This window comes from Diceros bicornis, chromosome 29 (genome assembly GCF_020826845.1).
Source record: "Diceros bicornis minor isolate mBicDic1 chromosome 29, mDicBic1.mat.cur, whole genome shotgun sequence".
Lineage (NCBI taxonomy): Eukaryota > Metazoa > Chordata > Mammalia > Perissodactyla > Rhinocerotidae > Diceros > Diceros bicornis.
In genome coordinates, this window is record NC_080768.1 from 7,459,071 (window position 1) to 7,479,464 (window position 20,394).

The window sequence follows — 20,394 nt, forward strand, 5'->3', positions numbered from 1 at the left end:
CCATACTGACCATGGGGGCCAGAAAATGGGACTCTCTTGTGCTCTTCAGGTCACCTGACCTTCCCCAATTACTGCCTGTGCTGTCTTGTAACATGCTGTTTGTCCTCCCTGCCCTAACCTGCTCCCATCACCCATCAAACATGTGCTTCATTCATCCAGTCCCCACTGGAACACCACCTCCTTCCTTCTGTAAACCATAACTGATCTGCGCAGGAAACAGCAGCTCCCTCCTCTAGGCTCCCGACTACCTGACTTCCTTTGGCTTGAGCTTCTTTCTCAGCCCTCCTTGCACACAGGTCGGTAAACTTCTCATTCTCTGTGGGGCTGTACAAACTCTACAGGTGTGGACCCTGTCTTCTTCATTTCTGTACTGGTCATCAAGGGGGGGACATAGCTTCCTAAATTACTATCAGTTGGATGGCAAAGCTGAATTGGGTAAAGCATTTCTCTCAATGTGGACATCATAGGATGCAAGTATGTGCTGTGAGAAAACATGTCCTTATGGAAGCAGATTAAATAAAGACAGTTATGCAGGGAACACAGGGCTAGAGGACTGAATACGAAAGAAAGAGACCATACGCGGCCAGGGAATATTAAGGATACTGCACTCACCCTGATGTCTCTTCCTTGGGAGAGTTTGGTTGTTAAATCTACAGTTCAGTTGGAGTAGCCTGGATATGTAAGCAGCTCTCTGTCTCTCTGCATTATCTCTTCACTCAACACAGCTATAATTTACCTCTGGATATATGCTCTTTTGCTCCAAAATAGTCTCTTGGATTTCCTTGAGACACCAGATTCAAAAGAGTAATAGACCTTGTTCAAATAAAAATATTTTTATCCAGATGTAGACACCTCATAAATAGGTCAAGACTGGGGTGAGGAGTGCTAAGCATTTTCCCTGGGTGCGAAAATGAAAGATGCTGCCAAAAATGTGTAGTCAAGATAAATCATATAGTGCAATATTTTAATAAAAATTAATGCAACAAAACCCATAATCAACACATAACTGATGTTTTTACATGAGGACAGGATCTGAGCCTGTAATTCCACAACTTTAATTCACTGGTCACACTGCACCTTCAGTCCTCTCTTGATTTAATCATTTACTTTAAAAATTTATGGCTTTTTAATTTAGTATAGATGAGTCACTCTCTTGGTGTCCAGAAATATTCATCTCTGTATAGATGAGATGAAGTTTAACACAGCAAACGTGTTACTGAGTGACATCATAACAATGTCACTCATTCCTGTGTCCTAGGGGGATGGCACAATTCTTTCAGGGAGAAATTACTCTTTTATTTAAGTAAACACTTTAATAGCTATTTTGGTCTTGAAAGCCAAGACAACTGTTTATATCTGTAAAACAGAGATGAAAGCAAGTAAGAGCTAAGTAGGCTACATTTTTAAAAATTAAAGAATTCTTGGTTTCCCACCTGGAAACAGAAATTAGAAATGAAAGGAATTTTCACTTCCAAATGAAAAGTGAGACTATAATATGTCAAGACATGGCCTGGAGAGATTAATAACTAAGAATGGCTGGAAACATTTCGAAAGAATGTGTTGACCTAAACAAATAAAACAGGCAGTTATTTCACCAGCAAAATGGGTTTACTTGGGAAGAGCAGAAGAATTGTAATTCAGGATAAGCAAGCTATAACAAAAGCCATAGACAAACACCCCAAACAACGGGGGAAATATTACTGTGAAAGGTAAAAGAAGGAAGTGAGGAGGAGTTGTTTTGAACAAAAGTCCGCTGATGGAAAGCAAGATTTCAGGGTATTGACGGTTCTCATAGCTGAGTTGCTGGGGTAGCCCATTTCTTGCTGGAGCGCAATGTTCATCTCTTTCTGGTGGGGTCTGTAACTGCTAGTTCTTCCTGTAATTGAGGCTGAGCAGCAGTGTGTGAGAGCTCCGCCTTCTGGCCCCCAAACCTAATTGTTTGTTTTTTTCTTTTTTCTTGAGGACACATACGTTTATAACATTATTGAAATGTCAGGTATATATCATAATATTTAGACTTTTCTATAGACTGCATCGTGTTTACCCCCAAAAACCTGGTTCCTATCCCCAGACTTCATTTTAAATAGTGTTTCCGTTATTCTGTTTCACAAATGCATTCTGACTTCCAATTTTATTTTTAACACTTCTAAGTAGTAAGCATGTATCATTACCTTCAAATTTTGACAAAAGCCTGTTTCACTAAATGGCTTTGTGATTGTGAAATCTGAAGAAACTGGGGAGAGAATCAGTCATACGTGGTGCAAAGTTAGGAAGCAAGAGCGCGGTTGCCTCAAAGTGAGGTGGGATTGGACAGAGAAGGTTATGGAGAAGCTGGAAGTAGGTGTTTGGACAAAATATTATGAGCATAAGCACAAACTGGGATTACTGAGATTCATTTGAATATTTGACTGAATTTATGATGGAAGGGAGCTGGAGTTGTTTAATTTGGACATAAAAACACTGTTAGAGTGAAATGTTTTGAGACAGACTCAACCAGCCACTGCTGGCTTTGAAGATGGAGGAAGCAGACAGAAGCCAAGGAATGTGGGCAGTTTCTAAAGCTTGAACAGGGAAAGAGACAGATGCTTCCTTCATCTTCCAGAAGGAACACAGGCCTGCCAACATCTTTATATTCACCCAGTGAGACCCAATTTGGACTTTTGACCACAGAACTGCAAGATAATAAATATGTGTTGCGTTAAGACCCTAAGATTGTGGAGATTTGTTACAGGAGTAACAGGAGACTAATATCCTAGTAGTTTGAAATCATGTACTGGGCATAAAATTAGCAGCACAAGAGATGCAAGCCTGCACTGTTTACTGGAAAAAAAATGATAAAAACTGTCAACATTTATTCAAGATTATAGACCTTTTTTCATAGAAATGCCCATGGTTCATGTGCGAACTTTCTCTCTCTTAGTGGCGGCAAAGGGCTCACTATTACAAGAAGAAACCGTTTACTTGAGATTTGTACTTTGAATTTACTGTGAACAGGTCCAGCCTTGAGCAGAGGTAGAGGGCTTGCTTTCTGTGTTCTGTGACATCACATTTCCAGGAAGTTCCCTAGCACAAAAAGAATTTCTTCGTAGAATGACAAGGACTAAACTGATACTATTGAAGGCTAATTCTGACATTTCAAGATTTATGTCTTTACTAATCCACCTTATGTCCCATGAGGAAAAACTTAATAAAAGCAAAGCAAACTAAAGCCACACAAAGCATTGAGTTGCCTTCAATGCCTACAAGTGTCACCTGAGTCCTGGACATGCATGATCATAAACCATGAATAACCTGATGTCATGAAGGTACATTCCTGGAATCCTGGAAGTGTAATGGACTCTAAGAAGGTGACAATCCATTCAGTTACTTCACCCCGACATTCTCTTTGCCTGAAGACAAAGAATGAGATACGATCCTAACTTATCATCTCTATAGTATTTCCTTAATGGTAAATTTAAGAGGCTGTTCACGTGTCTTTTAATATTATATAAAAATTCAATTTTCATGGGGTCATTTGCCTGTTGAATATAACCCACGTTTTCTCTCTTCTCTCATCCTTGAAACTTAACCTAGTCTGTCCTCTCCTAACACCATGAACACCTATGGAGAGTCTTGGTGAGCAAGTTCCTGTTCATGTCCAGGATTGAATTTGTTCCTGGCATAGAAGTGAAAACCATGTTGGCCTCATTCTGTCTCCTGTCTATTAGGGGAAGGCAAGAAATTGGGACCATAAAAGCACCACAATGGGAACAGATTAAGCCCAGGATATATTTCCGGTGTGTGAGAACCTACTTCACACAGCACTGAGGATATTCTCTCCTGAGGGGGAGCTGAATTTGCACAGAGCCATGGAAAACCCAGTCACTGGGCCACGGAGCACAGCGTTCTGGTTCTAGAAACTCGAGGCCACACTAGAAACTCTTTGGTGCCAGTTTTGCCTGAAAACTGCACATCTTACTATCTGAGAGAATAACCAGAGCCTGGGGAAGGAAACCCTGAGGATTTGCTCAAAAGAAAGCAGTGCATCTTTCTGATTCCGTGCTTTGATTTCTGACACTCTTTTGTCTTCCTAATTTTCTTTTTAGATTATACTCAACTCATAATAAATTGTTTTAGCTGCCATCAGAATGGAGGCATATGCTTTCCCATGGTGGGTCTTCCAGCGAAGAGACAGATTGGTGTGGGTCAAAATGCTGCAGAAGAAATTGCTAAGGAAGCAGAGAAACTGCTGTGCCGGATGTGGCATCAGAAACTGCTCCCTTTGCAAACACCTGTAAAATTTAAACCAGATTAAACCACTTTATACAAAGACATAAAATCTTGCCTTCTGGTCATGGATGTTGTGTGTTGTTTGATCACACAGGCTGATATCCAAAATCCTTGAGGATCCCCTTTAAGCTCCCCAGACTGACAATTGGTGCCAAAAAGTGGGACTCTCCTGTGCCCTTCAGGTCACTTGACCTTCCCCAATTACTACCTGTGCTGTCTTGTAACGTGTTGTTTGCTCTCCCTGCCCTAGCTGCGCCCATCATCTCTCAAACATGGGCCCCCTTCATCCAGTCCCCTCTGGAACACCACCTCCTTCCTTCAGGAAACCATAACTGATCTGCACAGGAAGCAGCTCTTCCCCCCTGTAAGCTCCCCACTTCCTCACTTCCTTGGATATGGGCTTCTTACTCAGCCCTGACTTGTACACTTGTGGGTAAACTTCTCATTCTCTGTGGGGCTGTACAAACTCTTTGGGTGTGGAGTCTGTGTTATTCATTTGTGTGAAGTCATTGAGGGGAGACATTGCTCCATAAATTACTATCAGTTGGATGGCAGAGCTGATTTGGATAAAGCGTTTCTCTCTGTGTGGACGTCAGAGGATGCAAGTATCAGCTGTGGAAAAACAAGTCCTCAAAGCAGGATTAGATGAACACAGTTATGCATGGAACATGGGGTTAGTGCCCCCAAAGGAAAGACACCATAGGCAGCCAGGGAAGAAGGGGGATGCTGCACTCACCCTGCTTTCTCTTCCTTGGGAGGGTTTGGTAGTTAAATCTAGAGTATGGTTGGGGTAGCCTGGGTATGTAAGTAGCTCTCTGTCTCGCTACATTAACTCTGCACACAATGTACCTATAATTTACTTCTGGGTAAACACTCTTTAGCTACAAAGTAGTCTCTTGGATTAACTTGAGACTCAAGCTTGAAAAGAGAAATGTGATCTTGTCAAACAAAAATATTTTTAACGTGATAGAGACACATGATAATGGGGTCAAGACTGGTGTGAGGAGAGCTTCACAATTGCGGTGGGTACAAAAGTTAAAGGGGCTGCCAAAAATTCTGTAATGAAGATAAATCATATACGCAATATTTTAATTAAAATTAATGCAACAAAACCCATAATCAAAAGGTAAAAAACATTTTACGTAAAGACAGTATCTGACTCTAAAATTGCACTTCTCCAATTCACTGGCCTCATCCTACCTTCAGTCTTCTCTTGATTAAATTATTTATTTAAATAATTTATAGCTTTTTTGTTTATGATAGATGTGTCACTCTCTTGGTGTCCGGAAGTATTCACTGTTGACTGCATAGACGAGATGAAGCAAAAAACAGCAAACGTGTTACTGAGTGACATGGTAACAATGTCACTCATTCCTGAGTTCTATAGTGATGTCACAATTCATTCAGGGAGAAACTGCTCTTTTAATCAAGAAAACACTTTAACCACTATTTTGGTCATAAAAGGCAAGACACTTGTGTAAATCTGTAAAACAGAGATGAAAGCAAGTAAGAGCTAAGTAGCTCTACTTGCCTAAAAATAAAAGAAATTTTTGGTTTCCTACCTGGAATTAGAGACTAAAAAGGAAGGGAGTTTTTGCTTCCAAAAGGAACATGCGTGTCTACAGTATGGTAAGATATGGCCTAGAGAGATGACTAACTAAGAATGGCTGGAAATCTTTAGCAAGAATGTGCTGACTTAAATAAAACAGCCAGTTATTTCACCAGAAAAATGGGTTTATTTGGGAACACTAAAAGAATTGTCATTGGGGATAAGCAAAAGCCAAGGGCAAGTCTAACAAACAAAGAGAGAAATATTACTTCACAGAGAAAATGAAGGGAGTCAAGAGGGGTTGTTTTGAACAAAAGTCCACTGGTGGAAAGCGAGAGTTCAGTATAGTGCCAGTTCTCATGGCTGAGTTGCTGGGGTAGCCCATTTCTTGTTGGGGTGAAATGTACATCTATTTATGTTGGGGTCTGTAAATGACAGTTCTTCCTGTAATTGAGGTTGAGCAGTAGTTGTGTGGAAGATCCTCATTCTGGATCCCCAACCTCATTTTATTTTCTTCTTTCTTGTAGTCACATTGGTTTATAACATTACTGAAATTTCAGATATACATCATTATATTTCAACTACTGTATAGACAGCATCATGTTCACCCCCGAAAATCTAGTTACCAATCTCCAACTTCGTTTTAAATGTAGTTTCCCTTATTCTGTTTCACAAGTGCATTCTGATTTCCAATTTTATTTTTGACATTTCTGTGTCGTAAGCATATATCGTTACCTTCAAATTTTCACAAAATCCTGTTTTACTAAATGTCGTTGTTACTGTCAAATCTTGAGAAACTGGGAGAGAATCAGTAACATGGGGCGCAAAGTCACCAAGCAAGAGAGTGGTTGCCACAGTAAGTGAGGTGGGATTGGACAGACAAGGTTATGGAGAAGGTGGAAGTAGGCGTTCAAACAAAATATTGTGAGCATAAGTACCAACTGGGAATCTTGAGAACGATTTGAATGTTTGCCTTAATTCATAAGAGATGGGAGCCGCAGTTGTTTAATTTCAACATCAAAAGAAAAACAGGATAACCCCAGAATTTGGGACATTGACATAGTGCCTTCAATCCAACTCAACTTGCATCTTCCCAAAAGTCTTTAAACATGTTAACTTGTGACTTAAAAGAAGAAAATCACACCTATCCTATTGCGCTGAAGTATCATAAGAAAAAAAAAAGAGGAAATATCTTACACCCTGCTGCTAGTTCATTATTTTTATTGGGTTCATCTTCATAACTCTAAGAAAAATAGCACATGATCTCTTTTCCAAATGTATTTAAACAAAATGAGGAGACTTTTCCAAGGAACAAGGTTTTTCTCTCATAAGTCTAGATCATGTTTTCATTTTCTATATCCGGTTTGTATTTTGCAGAGCTTTTTGATTAGATGGGCTAATATCTTCCATTAGTTTTAGAACATCACCAGCCATTATCCCTTCAGGAATTCCTGCTGTCTGTCCTGTCTCTCCTCCCCTCCTGGGAACAGAATTACATACATATTACACCTCTCACTGTGCTCTCACATGTATTTAGGTTAATTTAATATTTTTGATTATTTTGTCACTCTGTGCTTTCGTCTATAAATTTTCCATTGATCTGTACTCTAATCCCCAGATCTCCTGCTGCTTTAACCATTCTGAAGTTAAATCCACTCATTGTGATTTTCAAGTATTGTTTATGTTCTAGAAGTATCATTTAATATTTTTTTAATTCCTCAAGTTGACCTGTACAAAAATGAATATTGTTAGGTATTTTGCAGATGCCCCAACCCTCTTGGCATCATAAGATTGTTCATTCTAACACCTGCTCATTAATGAAGCTAAGATGAAGTAGTTACTTTAAAGAGGATAATTTAATGTGAAGCAATTGCTCAAAGAAAGAAAATGATAATCCACAAAAAGATACTGAAAAGATCTAACGACAGGGCAATTTGGATGGTGACACATCCGGGAGACTTAGCACTTCTTTTCAGAGACATGTGATGTAACCTAAATGTTGATTCTTATTTTTGCTCTCACAGATGGACAACTTAGAATAAACATGTATCTGTTTTTGTTAATGATCAATCACTAGAGATGACAGATTTAGTTAGTAGGAATACAGGGCATACTATATTAGTTAAATGTGTATCAGGTAAATGTGGGTTTCTGGTAAATAATCACTACTTTTTTGAATTAATATATCCCATACAATATTTTGGACATAGATGTTCTAAAAGATTATTCATGGTTGATCTGAAATTTAAATTTCATTAGAAATCCTCCTTTACATATGACAACCCTGCTATTCATTGAAGTGTTTCTCCTTAATCACAGTGTTCTGAACAAAATACTTATTAATTACACAATTGAGTTGTATTTTTACTAGGCGTGGTAGGCAGAATAATGGTGTCCTAAATATCTCCGTGTCCTAACCAGGAGAACCTGTGAATATGTTACCTAACAAGGTGCCATAGACTAAATGTTTATACCCCTCCCCAATGAAATTCCTATGTTGAAAACCTGTAGCCCAGTGTGATGGAGTTAGGAGATGGCTTTTAGGAGGTGATTAGGTCATGAGTGTGGAGTCCTCAAGAATAAATTTAATGCCATCTGAAAACAACTCTAGAATCTAGTTCGTGTATGCAGTGATACGGAATTCCCAGCCTCCACACCTCCTCAACTGACCTCAAAATAGGAAGATGAACTGGATGGGCCCAATATAATCACAAGGAACCTGAAATGTGGAAGAGGGAGGCAGAACAGTCAGTGTTAGAGAGATGGGATGTGAGACCGACTCAACCAGCCACTGCTGGCTTGGAAGACGGATGAAGGGGACAGAAGCCAAGCAATTTGGACAGCTTCTAAAGCTTGAAAAGTGAAAAAGACAGATCCTCCCTTAGATCTTCCAGAAGGAACACGGTCCTGCCAACACGGTTCTATTCGCCCAGTGAGACCCATTTTGCACTTTGACCACTGAACTGCAATTTAATAAATGTGTGTTGTTTTAAGCCACTAAGATTGTGGCGATTTGTTACAGGAGCAATAGGGAACTACTGTCCTAGTTGGTTAAAATAATGGATAAAATTAGCAGCACAAGAGATGCAAACCTGCATTGTTTAATGGGAAATAATGATAAAGACTGTCAACATTCACTCAACTTTACATATCTCTTTTCATAGAAATTCTCAGGGTTTATGTGCCAACTTGCCCTCCCTAAGTGGGGGCCTGGGGCTCACTACTACAAGGAGGATCCTTTGATTTCAGATTTGTAGTTTGCATTTACTGTGAACAGGTCCAGACTTGAGTGGAGGTGGAGGGATTGCTGCCTGTGTTCCACGACTTCAGATCTCCAGGAAGTTCCCTACCCCAAGAAGCATTTCGTCATAGAATTGACAAGGAATAAATTTATACTATTGAAGGTTTATTCTTACTTTTCATTGTTTATGCCTATATTAATCCGTCTTATATCCCATAAGGGATAATGTAAGAAACACAAAGCAAACTGCAGTCACACAAAACACTGAATTAGCTTCAATGCCTACAAGTGTTACCTGAGTTCTGGACATGAATGATCATAAACCATGAATAACCTGATGCGATGAAGGCACATTCCCATAATCCTGGAAGTGTAATGGACACTAAGAGTGTGACAATCCATTCAGTTACTTCAGCCCAACATTCTCTTTCTCTGAAGATAAGAAATGAGACATCATCCTAACTCATCATCTCTATAGTATTTATTTAATGGTAAATTTAAGAGGCTCTTCACATGGATTTTAATATTACATGAAAATTCAAGTGTCACTGGTTCATTTATGTGTTGAAGATAACCCACCTTTTCTCTCTTCTCTCAGCTCCGAATCTTAACCTATTCTGTCCTCTCCAAACACCAAGAGCATTTATAGAGATTCTTCTCCTGCCCAAGTCCTGATTCACGTACAGACATCAATATGCCCCCACATAGAACTGAAAACCATTTTGGCCTCATTCTGTCTCCCGTCCCTTAGAAGAAAGCCAGAAATTGGAGCATAAATGTACCACAATAGATTAAACCCAGGGTACATGTCACAAGATTGCTACCAATCAGGAGACAAACCCTACCTAGCTCTACCCCATCCATAACCACTACCAGAAGGAATCCACTTGTAGGCAAGCTTCCTGTATCTTAGGTGGAAACAGGATTCAATTTCTGAGGCATATGCCCCTAAGCTCAATCTTAAATGTTCTAAGAGCAAGTCATGAGAGCCAGGAGCAAAGATGCTACATTTTCATCATTGTATAATTTTACTACAATTGCAAACATCGCATCTGCAAGTAACCATGGTGCCTTAATCTTAATAAAAACTTTAAAAAAATCACCTTGCTCTTCATCCTAGCCTGTTTCCGGAGTTTGTAAGCATCAGCTATGAGGCTCCATTAACTTTTCTTTACATTGCCCTTCTTATTCTAGTTCCTGCTCCAGTATGATGGATCTGAGATATAGGAGTCTTGAAATAATTTGAGGACAAACTGAAGTTTCTTACTTATCATTTCCCTAGAGTAAATAGATATTTGAACAGCTCTTTAGAACTAAGCACCCTCTCTTTAACATAGAAGGTGCATAAGACATTAAAGGACTTTTCAGACTTTTGTGTTTTCTTAACCCAACTTTACAAATGAACTGTTAAAATCCCACTACTTTCTATGGCTAGAATGTGCGATATCTGCCTGAAGCATGAGGTAAGTGCCACTGTAAATAGAAATAGGAGAATAAATCTTATGCCAATAATAGAAATGCAGGCTATTCTTTAATATATATCCTTTTATAATAAAACAGTGGATTATTTCACCACCTATAGAAAGTCATAATATGACTACAGCAAGCAACATACATTCTGGAGACTTTTGTTGTATGTGTCCTCATATAGTCCCTTCACATTGAAAATCACCGAAGTATATTGTTCTCTCTTGGGTTTGCAGGTGAACTTGAGCTTGATTTATTTGCTTTCTTTCCTTTACTTTGTCTTGGCATTTATGGAAATTGAAGTGAAAAGAAAAAAAGGGGAGGGAACTGAAAAAGAGATAAAGAAAAGGAAAGGGGCCAGCCCGGAGGTGTAGTGGTTAAGTGAGTGCTCCGATGAGGCGTCCCGAGGTTGGGCTCTGGGCACGCATCAATGCACCGCTTGTCAAACCATGCTGTGGTGGCATCCCATATAAAGTGGAGGAAGATGGGCACAAATGGTAGCCCAGAGCCGGTCTTCCTCAGCACAAAAGAGGAGCATTGGCTACAAATGTTAGATCAGGGCTGAACCTCCTCACAAAAAAAGAAAAAAAAAGAAAAAGAAAAAGAAGGAAAGAAAGTGTGGGAGGGAAGAAGAGAGAGAAGGAACTTGAGAAAATTGCATAAATAAGAAATGTTGTAAAGATCTTATTCCTATCACTGTACTATTGAATTCACATGTTAGCATTCAGATGATTAAGTGTTGATAAAACAATTATGGTTTATTCCCACCTAAACTTAAACTCAGTTTACCAGATGTTTTGGGAAAAAGAGGTACAAATAAATGGACTCCTTTTCTGAATTGTGATCTGCTGAGCTGTGTTTGGCAACTGCAGACTCTCAGCAACCTCTAGTTGACTTGCCTGTGCTGGGGACAGATTCTCAGGAACCTTTCCACAAGTTCCTACCTGAACTCGTCTAGTGGCCCAAGGTCTTAAACATATCTTCTTAAGCCCCTCATTTGTATATGGAGTGTCATCCACAAGGAAGACATGCCTGTCAATCTAATAGATTATCCCAGCCTTCTCTTCCTCCACTGATGAAGGAAAACAAGACAGCTTCTTGACTCATGAATTTGGCAGTTCAGGCAATGATGAAGTGTAAACCGTGTTTCACCCAATGATATCTCCCTGTCATGGTCAAGGGGCATGGAGTCGAGGCCTCCGCAATGTAGCTCATTTTTCCTCCCTTTACTTATCACCTAAAGATGATCCTGTTTTGTCTCAATTTCAAGAATATGTGTACAGGCTCACAGTGTGACTCAGACTAAGTTCACCCCTAGATTCTGAATATATCCAAGGCTGGACTGATGTGGTTCTCAGGTGGTCCTCAGGTTTTTCCAGGACTTTAGAAGGTTGGCAGAAAGCTTAGAAGTACCACAGTGGGGACAAGTCAGCTGCAAGCTACATGCATTAGGACTGTTTTCAAAAGGAGGAAAATTTTTCCTACTTATGTCTCCAACCAGACCTGGTCCAGACCTGGACAAACTCCTCGAGCCTAGAGGGTATTAGAATAATCTAATGCTCATAACAAATTTTGCTTCACCCATTAGATTTGTCACTAACTCCTGGGTCAGTGGGCATGGTCTGTGTGGCAAGTGACATTAGCATGAAGCATCAGGAAACACACCATATTGTCATCACTGTAATAATACAGGAATTGAAGCCATTGCTTACTTCTACCTGTGGCTGAAGGCTTTAAAGGGAATGAGCACATCTCTCCATCCAGTCACATGGTGCTGTGAAGCCTGTCAGTCATGAGGATCCATTACCTTCTCTTTGCATTGCTCTTCTTGTTCTTGATGCTGTTCCAGGTAAGATGGGTGGGGAAATGAGAGGGCTGAAAGAATTGAGAAATTACCATTCAGAGCCAGTCCCTCTCCATTCTTTAGGGAACATTAGAACACTTGGATTTGTCACATGGGAAAGAGACAACACTTTTGTTTTTTTTTCTTTCTGACGAGGATCATCAAGAACCTTAAAGCAGGTTTTCCAGTCTTTTCTGACCCACCCTGAAGAGACTAAACAGCCCACAAAACCACCTCTTCATGGGAAGACTGTTATACGTGTTAATTAGAGATGAAAAAATGATGTAAAAACTTCAATGCCAACAGGAAAGATTGATGTAATCTGAGAACAGAAACACAGACTTCCATTGTATTAGCTTAGTGGTTACTAAAACTTACCTGTGGGTTCCCTATCATTATTGCAGGCAATGGAGGAATGGTAAAGGCAGTACAAAAGTATTATTACAAAGTAAAAAATTGTCGGTATGATGCGCCTGGCTGCCTTACAAGGGAGGAACAGATCGGCCACTGTTCTCTGGGATGACAAAAGTGTTGCCAAAAAAAGAAATAAAAAGTATAACAACATGATGAGTATGTAGGAAAGTGTGAAAATGCCTCCTTCAAGTTTATAGACACAAAATCCAATTATATATTTTTTTCAAATAATTGGAAGTTCTGTCATCTTCTTTGTGTGTGTGTGTGTGTGTGTGTGTGTGTGTGAGGAAGATCAGCCCTGAGCTAACATCTGCCAATCCTCCTCTTTTTGCTGAGGAAGAATGGCCCTGGGCTAACATCCGTGCCCAAACACAGCCCATACTCCACATTATATGGGACACCACCACAGCATGGCTTGACAAGCCGTGTGTCGGTGCTCACCTAGGATCCCAACCCCAGTCCGCCAAAGCAGAGCAAACGTACTTAGCCGCTACACCACTCTGCTGGATCTTTCACTGTCTTTTTTAAAAAAATGCTGTGGGGTCGCTCCGTGGCTTAGTGGTTAAGCGCGCGTGTTCACTACTGGCTGCCAGGGTTCAGATGCCGGGCGCACACCAATGCACCGCTTCTCAGGCCATGCTGAGGCAGTGTCCCACATAAGAAACTAGAAGGATGTGTAACTATTACATACACTTATCTACTGGGGCTTTGGGGAAAAAAAGGAGGAGGATTGGCAATAAATATTAGCTCAGGGCCGGTCTTCCTCAGCAAAAAGTGAAGGATTGGCATGGATGTTAGCTCAGGGGTGATCTTCCTCACACACACACACACACACACACACACACACACGCACACACACACAAAATGCTGGTTATTGTGTGAGATCTTATCAAGTAGGAATCTTAGAAAGTGTTAAAAACTCACCTTTTATTCAAATTAAGTATAATCTTTAAAGGAATCTAAAAAATGTTTAACCAAAAAACAAAACAAAAAAAAAAAAGCTAAGAAAATTCCTGTTCAGTAAACCTGCAATCTGCAGTATAAAAGACAAAAAAATTAAGAATTTATTCAGGCAGAAGGAAAATGATACCTATGAATATCTGGCTCCACATGATGGAATGAATGTGCTGCTAAGATTCTGAACACTCTATCTTAAAGGGAGAGATTGTCAGTTCAGTAAAGAGTAAGACTCAAATACATGCTGTCTGCAAATAAACCACTTTAGATATCAAATGTAAAGACCAAGGTAGAGTAACAATAAAAGGATCAAAACATATAAGCTATGGAAAGATTCATCTGAAGAAAAAAGAATTAACTCTATTGACTAATTGACAATGAATTTAGTAGATTTTAGGACAAGTATTGTTACCAGAGACAAAGAATGGCACTTGTCACAATGATAAACTGGTTAATTCACCAAGAACATGTATTAATACAAAATCAGAATGCAGCTAACAACAATATTTAAGATTCTTAGGGAATACGGATAGAAATGAGACAAGGAAGAGATAAATTAACAAATACAATTGGATATTTGAACACTTGTATATTTGCAATAAAAAGAAAAAAGCAGCCAAAATATCAGTATAGAGGTAGAAGATTTGAACAACAGTATCATCCAAAGTGACCTAATTGAAATGTATAGAAAGTTCCACCCAATAACAGCAGCATAGAAAGGGTAGAAGTGGTAGTTACAAAGGATGGATAAGTCTGGAGATCTAATGTACAGCATGACGACCATAGATAATAACACTGTATTGAATACTGGAAATTTGCTGAGAGAGTAGATACCAGGTGCTGTCACCACACGGACCAAAGATGGCAACTATGTAAGGAGAAGATATGCTGATTAGCTTGACTGCAGTAATCATCTCACTATGTATAGCTATATCAAATCATCATTTTGTACACTTTAAATATATACAATTTTTATTAAAAAATAGAACAAAAGAAATATTTTTGAGACCTATGAAACTATGTTAATAAATGCAGACTTCCAAGCTTACTGAAATATATATTCTGAAGCATGAACGGGTAATTTTATGATCCAATTAATATTCAGCTCTATGTCCATCTTTATCTAGTGAATGTTAGTGAGGAATTTAGTTGGATCCAACCGAGTTATTATTCCTTTTCCTATGAAAAAATATGAATTACATTTAAAATGATAGTCTAAATAAATCCAATGGCATTTTTCACAAATATAGAAAAAACAATGTTAAAATATGTACAGAACCTTGAAAGACCCAGAGTAGTTAAAGGCTATCTGGAGCAAGAAGAACAAAACTAGAGGCATCAAACTTCTTGATTTCAAATTATATTACACAGCTGTAATCAAAACAGTATGATACTGGAGTGACGTCAGCATCATGGCGGAGTGAGCTTTCCCATGAACTCTTCCCCCGACAAGATACAACAAAAGGAACAGTCACAGACCAACAATGGAATACCAGACAGTGAAAAGCTAGAGCGGAGGGATCCACACTGCCGCACTTCTGAGAGCGGAACGTGCTGGGCGCCCTGAGGAAGTGGGGAGAGGTAAGGAGAACTCCTCTCCCTCCCCATCAGATCAGCGATCCCGGTCCGCGGGGCTCCCAGAAAGGGGGGAGGGGCGGCCCTCAGCGGGGAAACTGTGGCTCTTGGGACTCTCTCAGCCAGTGGGAAACTCCCGCACAGAGGACTCAGAGGAGCCACAGGGCTACCATCAACGTCTGAGCACCCCAGAGAGCAGATAAAGAGGAGCAAACGAGAAGCCTCCCACGTCAGGGACCCAGAGGGCAAAAGAGAGAGCTCCCCCCTCCCCACCTACCGGACTCTGCAGCTCAACCAACCAGACCAGACCTAGCGATCCGCGGCAGACCAGACCAGTGATCCGCGACAGACCAGACCAAGCCATCTGCAGCAGACCTGATCAAATGACTGGACCTGTGGATCGCAGAGGGGAAAAAAAAACAAAAAAAACAAAAGAAAAGCAAAACTGCGGATCGCAGCAGAAAAACAGGGGCAGAACGCAGGGGGCTTAGACTACACAGCCCTTTACCACCAGACAGTGGCGGCAGGTGGAAATTGCAACCAGAGATTTCCAGGATGAGGAAAAACAAAACCAACACAGGAACCACAATGCAAAAATATATGAAATCACCAGACCAGAAACAAAATGACAAGCACCCAGAAATCAACCCCGAAGACACAGAAATCCATAAACTAAATGACAGAGATTTCAAAATAGCTATCATAAAAACGTTCAACGTAATAGGAGACAACACAGACAAACAATTCAATGAGATTAGGAGTTTCTTCACAAAAGAGATTGAAATCATAAAGAAAAACCAATCAGTGCTGATGGAGATGAAGAACACAATGGAGGAGATAAAAGAGAATCTGGAATCTCTAAAGAACAGAGCTGACAATATGGAGGAAAGAATTAGCACCTTAGAGAATAGGAATACAGATATACTTCAGATGGAAGAGGAGAGAGAACTAAGACTAAAAAGAAATGAAGAAAGACTCCGAGAAATATCTGACTCTATTAGAAAATGTAACATAAGAATTATAGGTATTCCTGAGGGAGAGGAGAGAGAAAGAGGAACAGAGAGCCTATTGAAGGAAATAATAGCTGGGAATTTCCCAAATCTGGGAAAGGAGCAGGAAATACCAGTAAGCGAGGCCAACAGGCCACCTATATATATTAACAGACAAAGGCCTACACCACGACACCTAGTGGTAAGGCTAGCCAGGGTCAACGACAAAGAAACCATATTAAGGGCAGCTAGACAAAAACAAAAAATAACGTACAAAGGAACTCCCATCAGGCTCTCAGCAGATTTCTCAACAGAAATGTTACAGGCTAGAAGAGACTGGAATGATATATTCAAAATACTGAAAGACAAAAACTTTCAGCCAAGAATAGTCTATCCAGCAAAAATAACCTTCAAATATGATGGAGAAATAGTAACTCTCCCAGATAAACAAAAGCTAAGGGAGTTCACGGCCACGACACCCCCACTACAAGAAATACTCAAGAAGGCCCTCAGGCCTGAAAAAAAGAAGAGAAAGGGAACACAAAGCTTGGAGCAAGGAGAAAAGTAGGTAGACATACTCAGAAAAATAGTAGATCTTTACTGGAATAGGTTAGCAACCACATAAATACTAAATTCAAAGATCAAAGGAAGAAATTGACCAAAAATAAATTTAACCACATCACTGTAAACACACAGCCACAACACAAGATAGAATAAGTTATAACAAGAACAACTTAGAAGGGGAAGAGGAAAGTGACTGAATTGACTTAGTATGAGGACATAGGAGGCCATCAGATAATGGACTATCTCATACACAAGATTTTTTGCCCAAACCTCAAGCTAACCACTAAACAAATAATCAAAACAAAACCACATATGATAAACAAAGAGAAAACTGGAAGAGTCATAAGACAGAACAACCAAACTGAATTGGCAGTCCAAAACAAATGGGACAAGAAACAAAGGAAATGCAAAAGAACCTGAAAATAAGTGACAAAACAGCAACATTAAGCCCTCATATATCAATAATTACCCTAAATGTAAATGGATTGAACTCTCCAATCAAAAGATACAGAGTGGCAGGATGGATTAAAAAGCATGACCCAACAATATGCTGCTTTCAGGAAACACATCTTAGCACTAAAGAAAAGCACAGGCTCAGAGTGAAAGGAAGGAAGACAATACTCCCAGCTAATGGCAAACAAAAGAAAGCAGGTGTTGCCATACTCATTTCAGACAAAGTAGCCTTCAAGATAAAACAGGTTAAGAAAGACAAAGAAGGGAAATTTATAGTGATAAAAGAACACTAGATCAAGAAGACATATCACTTATAAATATATATGCACCCAACATAGGAGCACCAATGTACATAAAGCAACTATTAACAAACCTAATAGGAGAAATCAACAACAACACAATAATAGTAGGGGATCTTAACACCCCACTTACAGCAATGGATAGATCATCCAGACAAAAATTCAATAAAGAAATAGTAGACTTCAATGAAAAACTGGACGAGATGGACCTAGTAGACATATACAGAGCACTCCATCCAAAAACAGCTGACTACACATTCTTCTCAAGCGCGCATGGAACATTCTCTAGGATAGACCATATGTTGGGAAACAAAGCAAGCCTCAATAAATTTAAGAAGATTGAAATCATAACAAGCATCTTTTCAGACCATAAGGCTATGAAACTGGAAATGAACCATGAAAAAAAAACTGGGAAAGTGACAAAAATGTGGAGATTAAACAACATGCTACTGAACAACCAATGGATCATTGATGAAATTAAAGGAGAAATCAAAAACTATCTGGAAACAAACGAAACTGATAACATGCCATATCAAACCATATGGGATGCAGCAAAAGCGGTCCTGAGAGGGAAACTCATAGCGATACAAGCCCACCTTAACAAACAAGAAAAAGCCCTAATAGGTAACCTTAAACTACACCTAACAGAGCTAGAAAAAGAAGAACAAACAAAGGCCAAAACCAGCAGAAGGATCGAAATAATAAAAATCAGAGCAGAAATAAATGAAATTGAGACCAAAAAAACAGTAGACAGGATTAATGAAACAAAGAGTTGGTTCTTCGAGAAGATAAACAAAATCGACAAACCCTTAGCCAGGCTTAATAAGAAAAAAAGAGAAAAGGCTCAAGTAAATAAAATTAGAAATGAAAGAGGAGAAATTACAACAGATACCATGGAAATACAGAGGATTATAAGAGAATACTATGAGAAATTATATGCCAACAAATTGGACAATCTAGAAGAAATGGATAAATTCTTAGACTTATACAACCTCCCAAAATTGAACCAAGAAGAAATGGAGAATCTGAATAGACAAATAACAAGTAAAGAGATTGAAATAGTAATCAAAAACCTCCCAAAAAATAAAAGTCCAGGACCAGATGGCTTCTCCAGTGAATTTTACCAAACATTCAAAGAAGATTTAATACCCATCCTTCTCAAACTATTCCAAAAAATAGAGGAAGATGGAACACTTCCTAAATCATTCTATGAGGCCAACATCACCCTGATACCAAAACCAGACAAAGACAATACAAAGAAAGAAAATTACAGGCCAATATCGCTGATGAACATTGATGCAAAAATCCTCAACAAAATATTGGCAAACCGAGTACAACAATATATTAAAAAGATCATACACCAGGATCAAGTGGGATTTATACCAGGGACGCAGGTATGGTTCAACATCCGCAAATCAATCAACGTGATACATCACATCAACAAAACAAAGAATAAAAACCACATGATCATCTCAATAGTCGCAGAGAAGGCATTTGACAAGATACAACATCCATTTATGGTAAAAACTCTCAATAAAATGGGAATAGAAGGAAAGTACCTCAACATAATAAAGGCCATGTATGACAAACCCACAGCCAACATCATACTCAACGGGGAAAGACTGAAAACCATTCCTCTGAGAACAGGAATGAGGCAGGGCTGTCCACTCTCACCACTCCTGTTCAACATAGTACTGGAGGTTTTGGCCAGAGCAATTAGGCAAGAAAAAGGAATAAAAGGAATCCAAATAGGTAACGAAGAAGTGAAACTCTCACTATTTGCAGATGACATGATTGTATATATAGAAAACCCTAAAGAATCTGTTGGAAAACTATTAGAAACAATCAACAACTACAGCAAAGTTGCAGGGTACAAAATCAATCTACAAAAATCACTTGCATTTCTATATGCTAATAATGAACTAACAGAAAGAGAGCTCAAAAAGATAATACCATTTACAATTGCATCAAAAAGAATAAAATACCTAGGAATAAATCTTACCAAGGAGGTGAAGGACCTATACAGTGAGAAATACAAGACATTATTGAAAGAAATCCATGATGACATAAAGAAATGGAAAGATATCCCATGCACGTGGATTGGAAGAATAAACATAGTTAAAATGTCTATATTACCTAAAGCAATCTACAGATTCAATGCAATCCCAATCAGAATCCCAATGACATTCTTCACAGAAATAGAAAAAAGAATACTAAAATTTATATGGGGCAACAAAAGACCCCGAATAGCTAAAGAAATCCTAAAAAAAAAAATAACAAAGCAGGAGGCATCACAATCCCTGACTTCAAAACATACTACAAAGCAATAGTAATCAAAACAGCATGGTACTGGTACAAAAACAGACACACAGATCAATGGAACAGAATTGAAAGCCCAGAAATAAAACCACACATATACGGACAGCTAATTTTTGACAAAGGTGCTAAGAACATGCAATGGAGAAAAGAAAGTCTCTTCAATAAATAGTGTTGGGAAAACTGGACAGCCACATGCAAAAGAATGAAAGTGGACCATGTGCTATCGCCATTCACAAAAATTAACTCAAAATGGATCAAAGACCTGAAGGTGAGACCTGAAACTGTAACACTCATAGAAGAAAATATAGGCAACACACTATTTGATATTGGTTTTAAAGGAATCTTTTTGGATGACATGCCTACCCAGACTAGGGAAACTAAAGAAAAAATAAACAAGTGGGAATTTATCAGATTAAAGAGCTTTTATAAGACAAATGAAACTAGAAATAAGATGA

The 20,394-nt window shown here is 39.1% G+C and overlaps 1 protein-coding gene across 1 annotated transcript; it reads left to right on the forward strand.

Annotated features, from left to right (window-relative positions):
- Positions 1–12,318: 12,318 nt before the first annotated feature.
- LOC131394115 (beta-defensin 103A-like) lies at positions 12,319–12,892 on the forward strand. The gene is made up of 2 exons (XM_058525382.1): positions 12,319–12,373; positions 12,771–12,892. The coding sequence occupies exons 1-2, from the start codon at positions 12,319–12,321 to the stop codon at positions 12,890–12,892; spliced, it is 177 nt and encodes a 58-aa protein (XP_058381365.1).
- The last annotated feature ends 7,502 nt before the right edge of the window (positions 12,893–20,394 follow it).

Excerpts from the sequence above, each read along its gene's own strand:
- LOC131394115 (XM_058525382.1), top strand. The coding sequence starts at position 12,319 with ATGAGGATCCATTACCTTCTCTTTGCATTGCTCTTCTTGTTCTTGATG. Across the intron at positions 12,374-12,770 it reads CTTGTTCTTGATGCTGTTCC|CAGGCAATGGAGGAATGGTA; the intron begins AGGTAAGATGGG and ends CTATCATTATTG.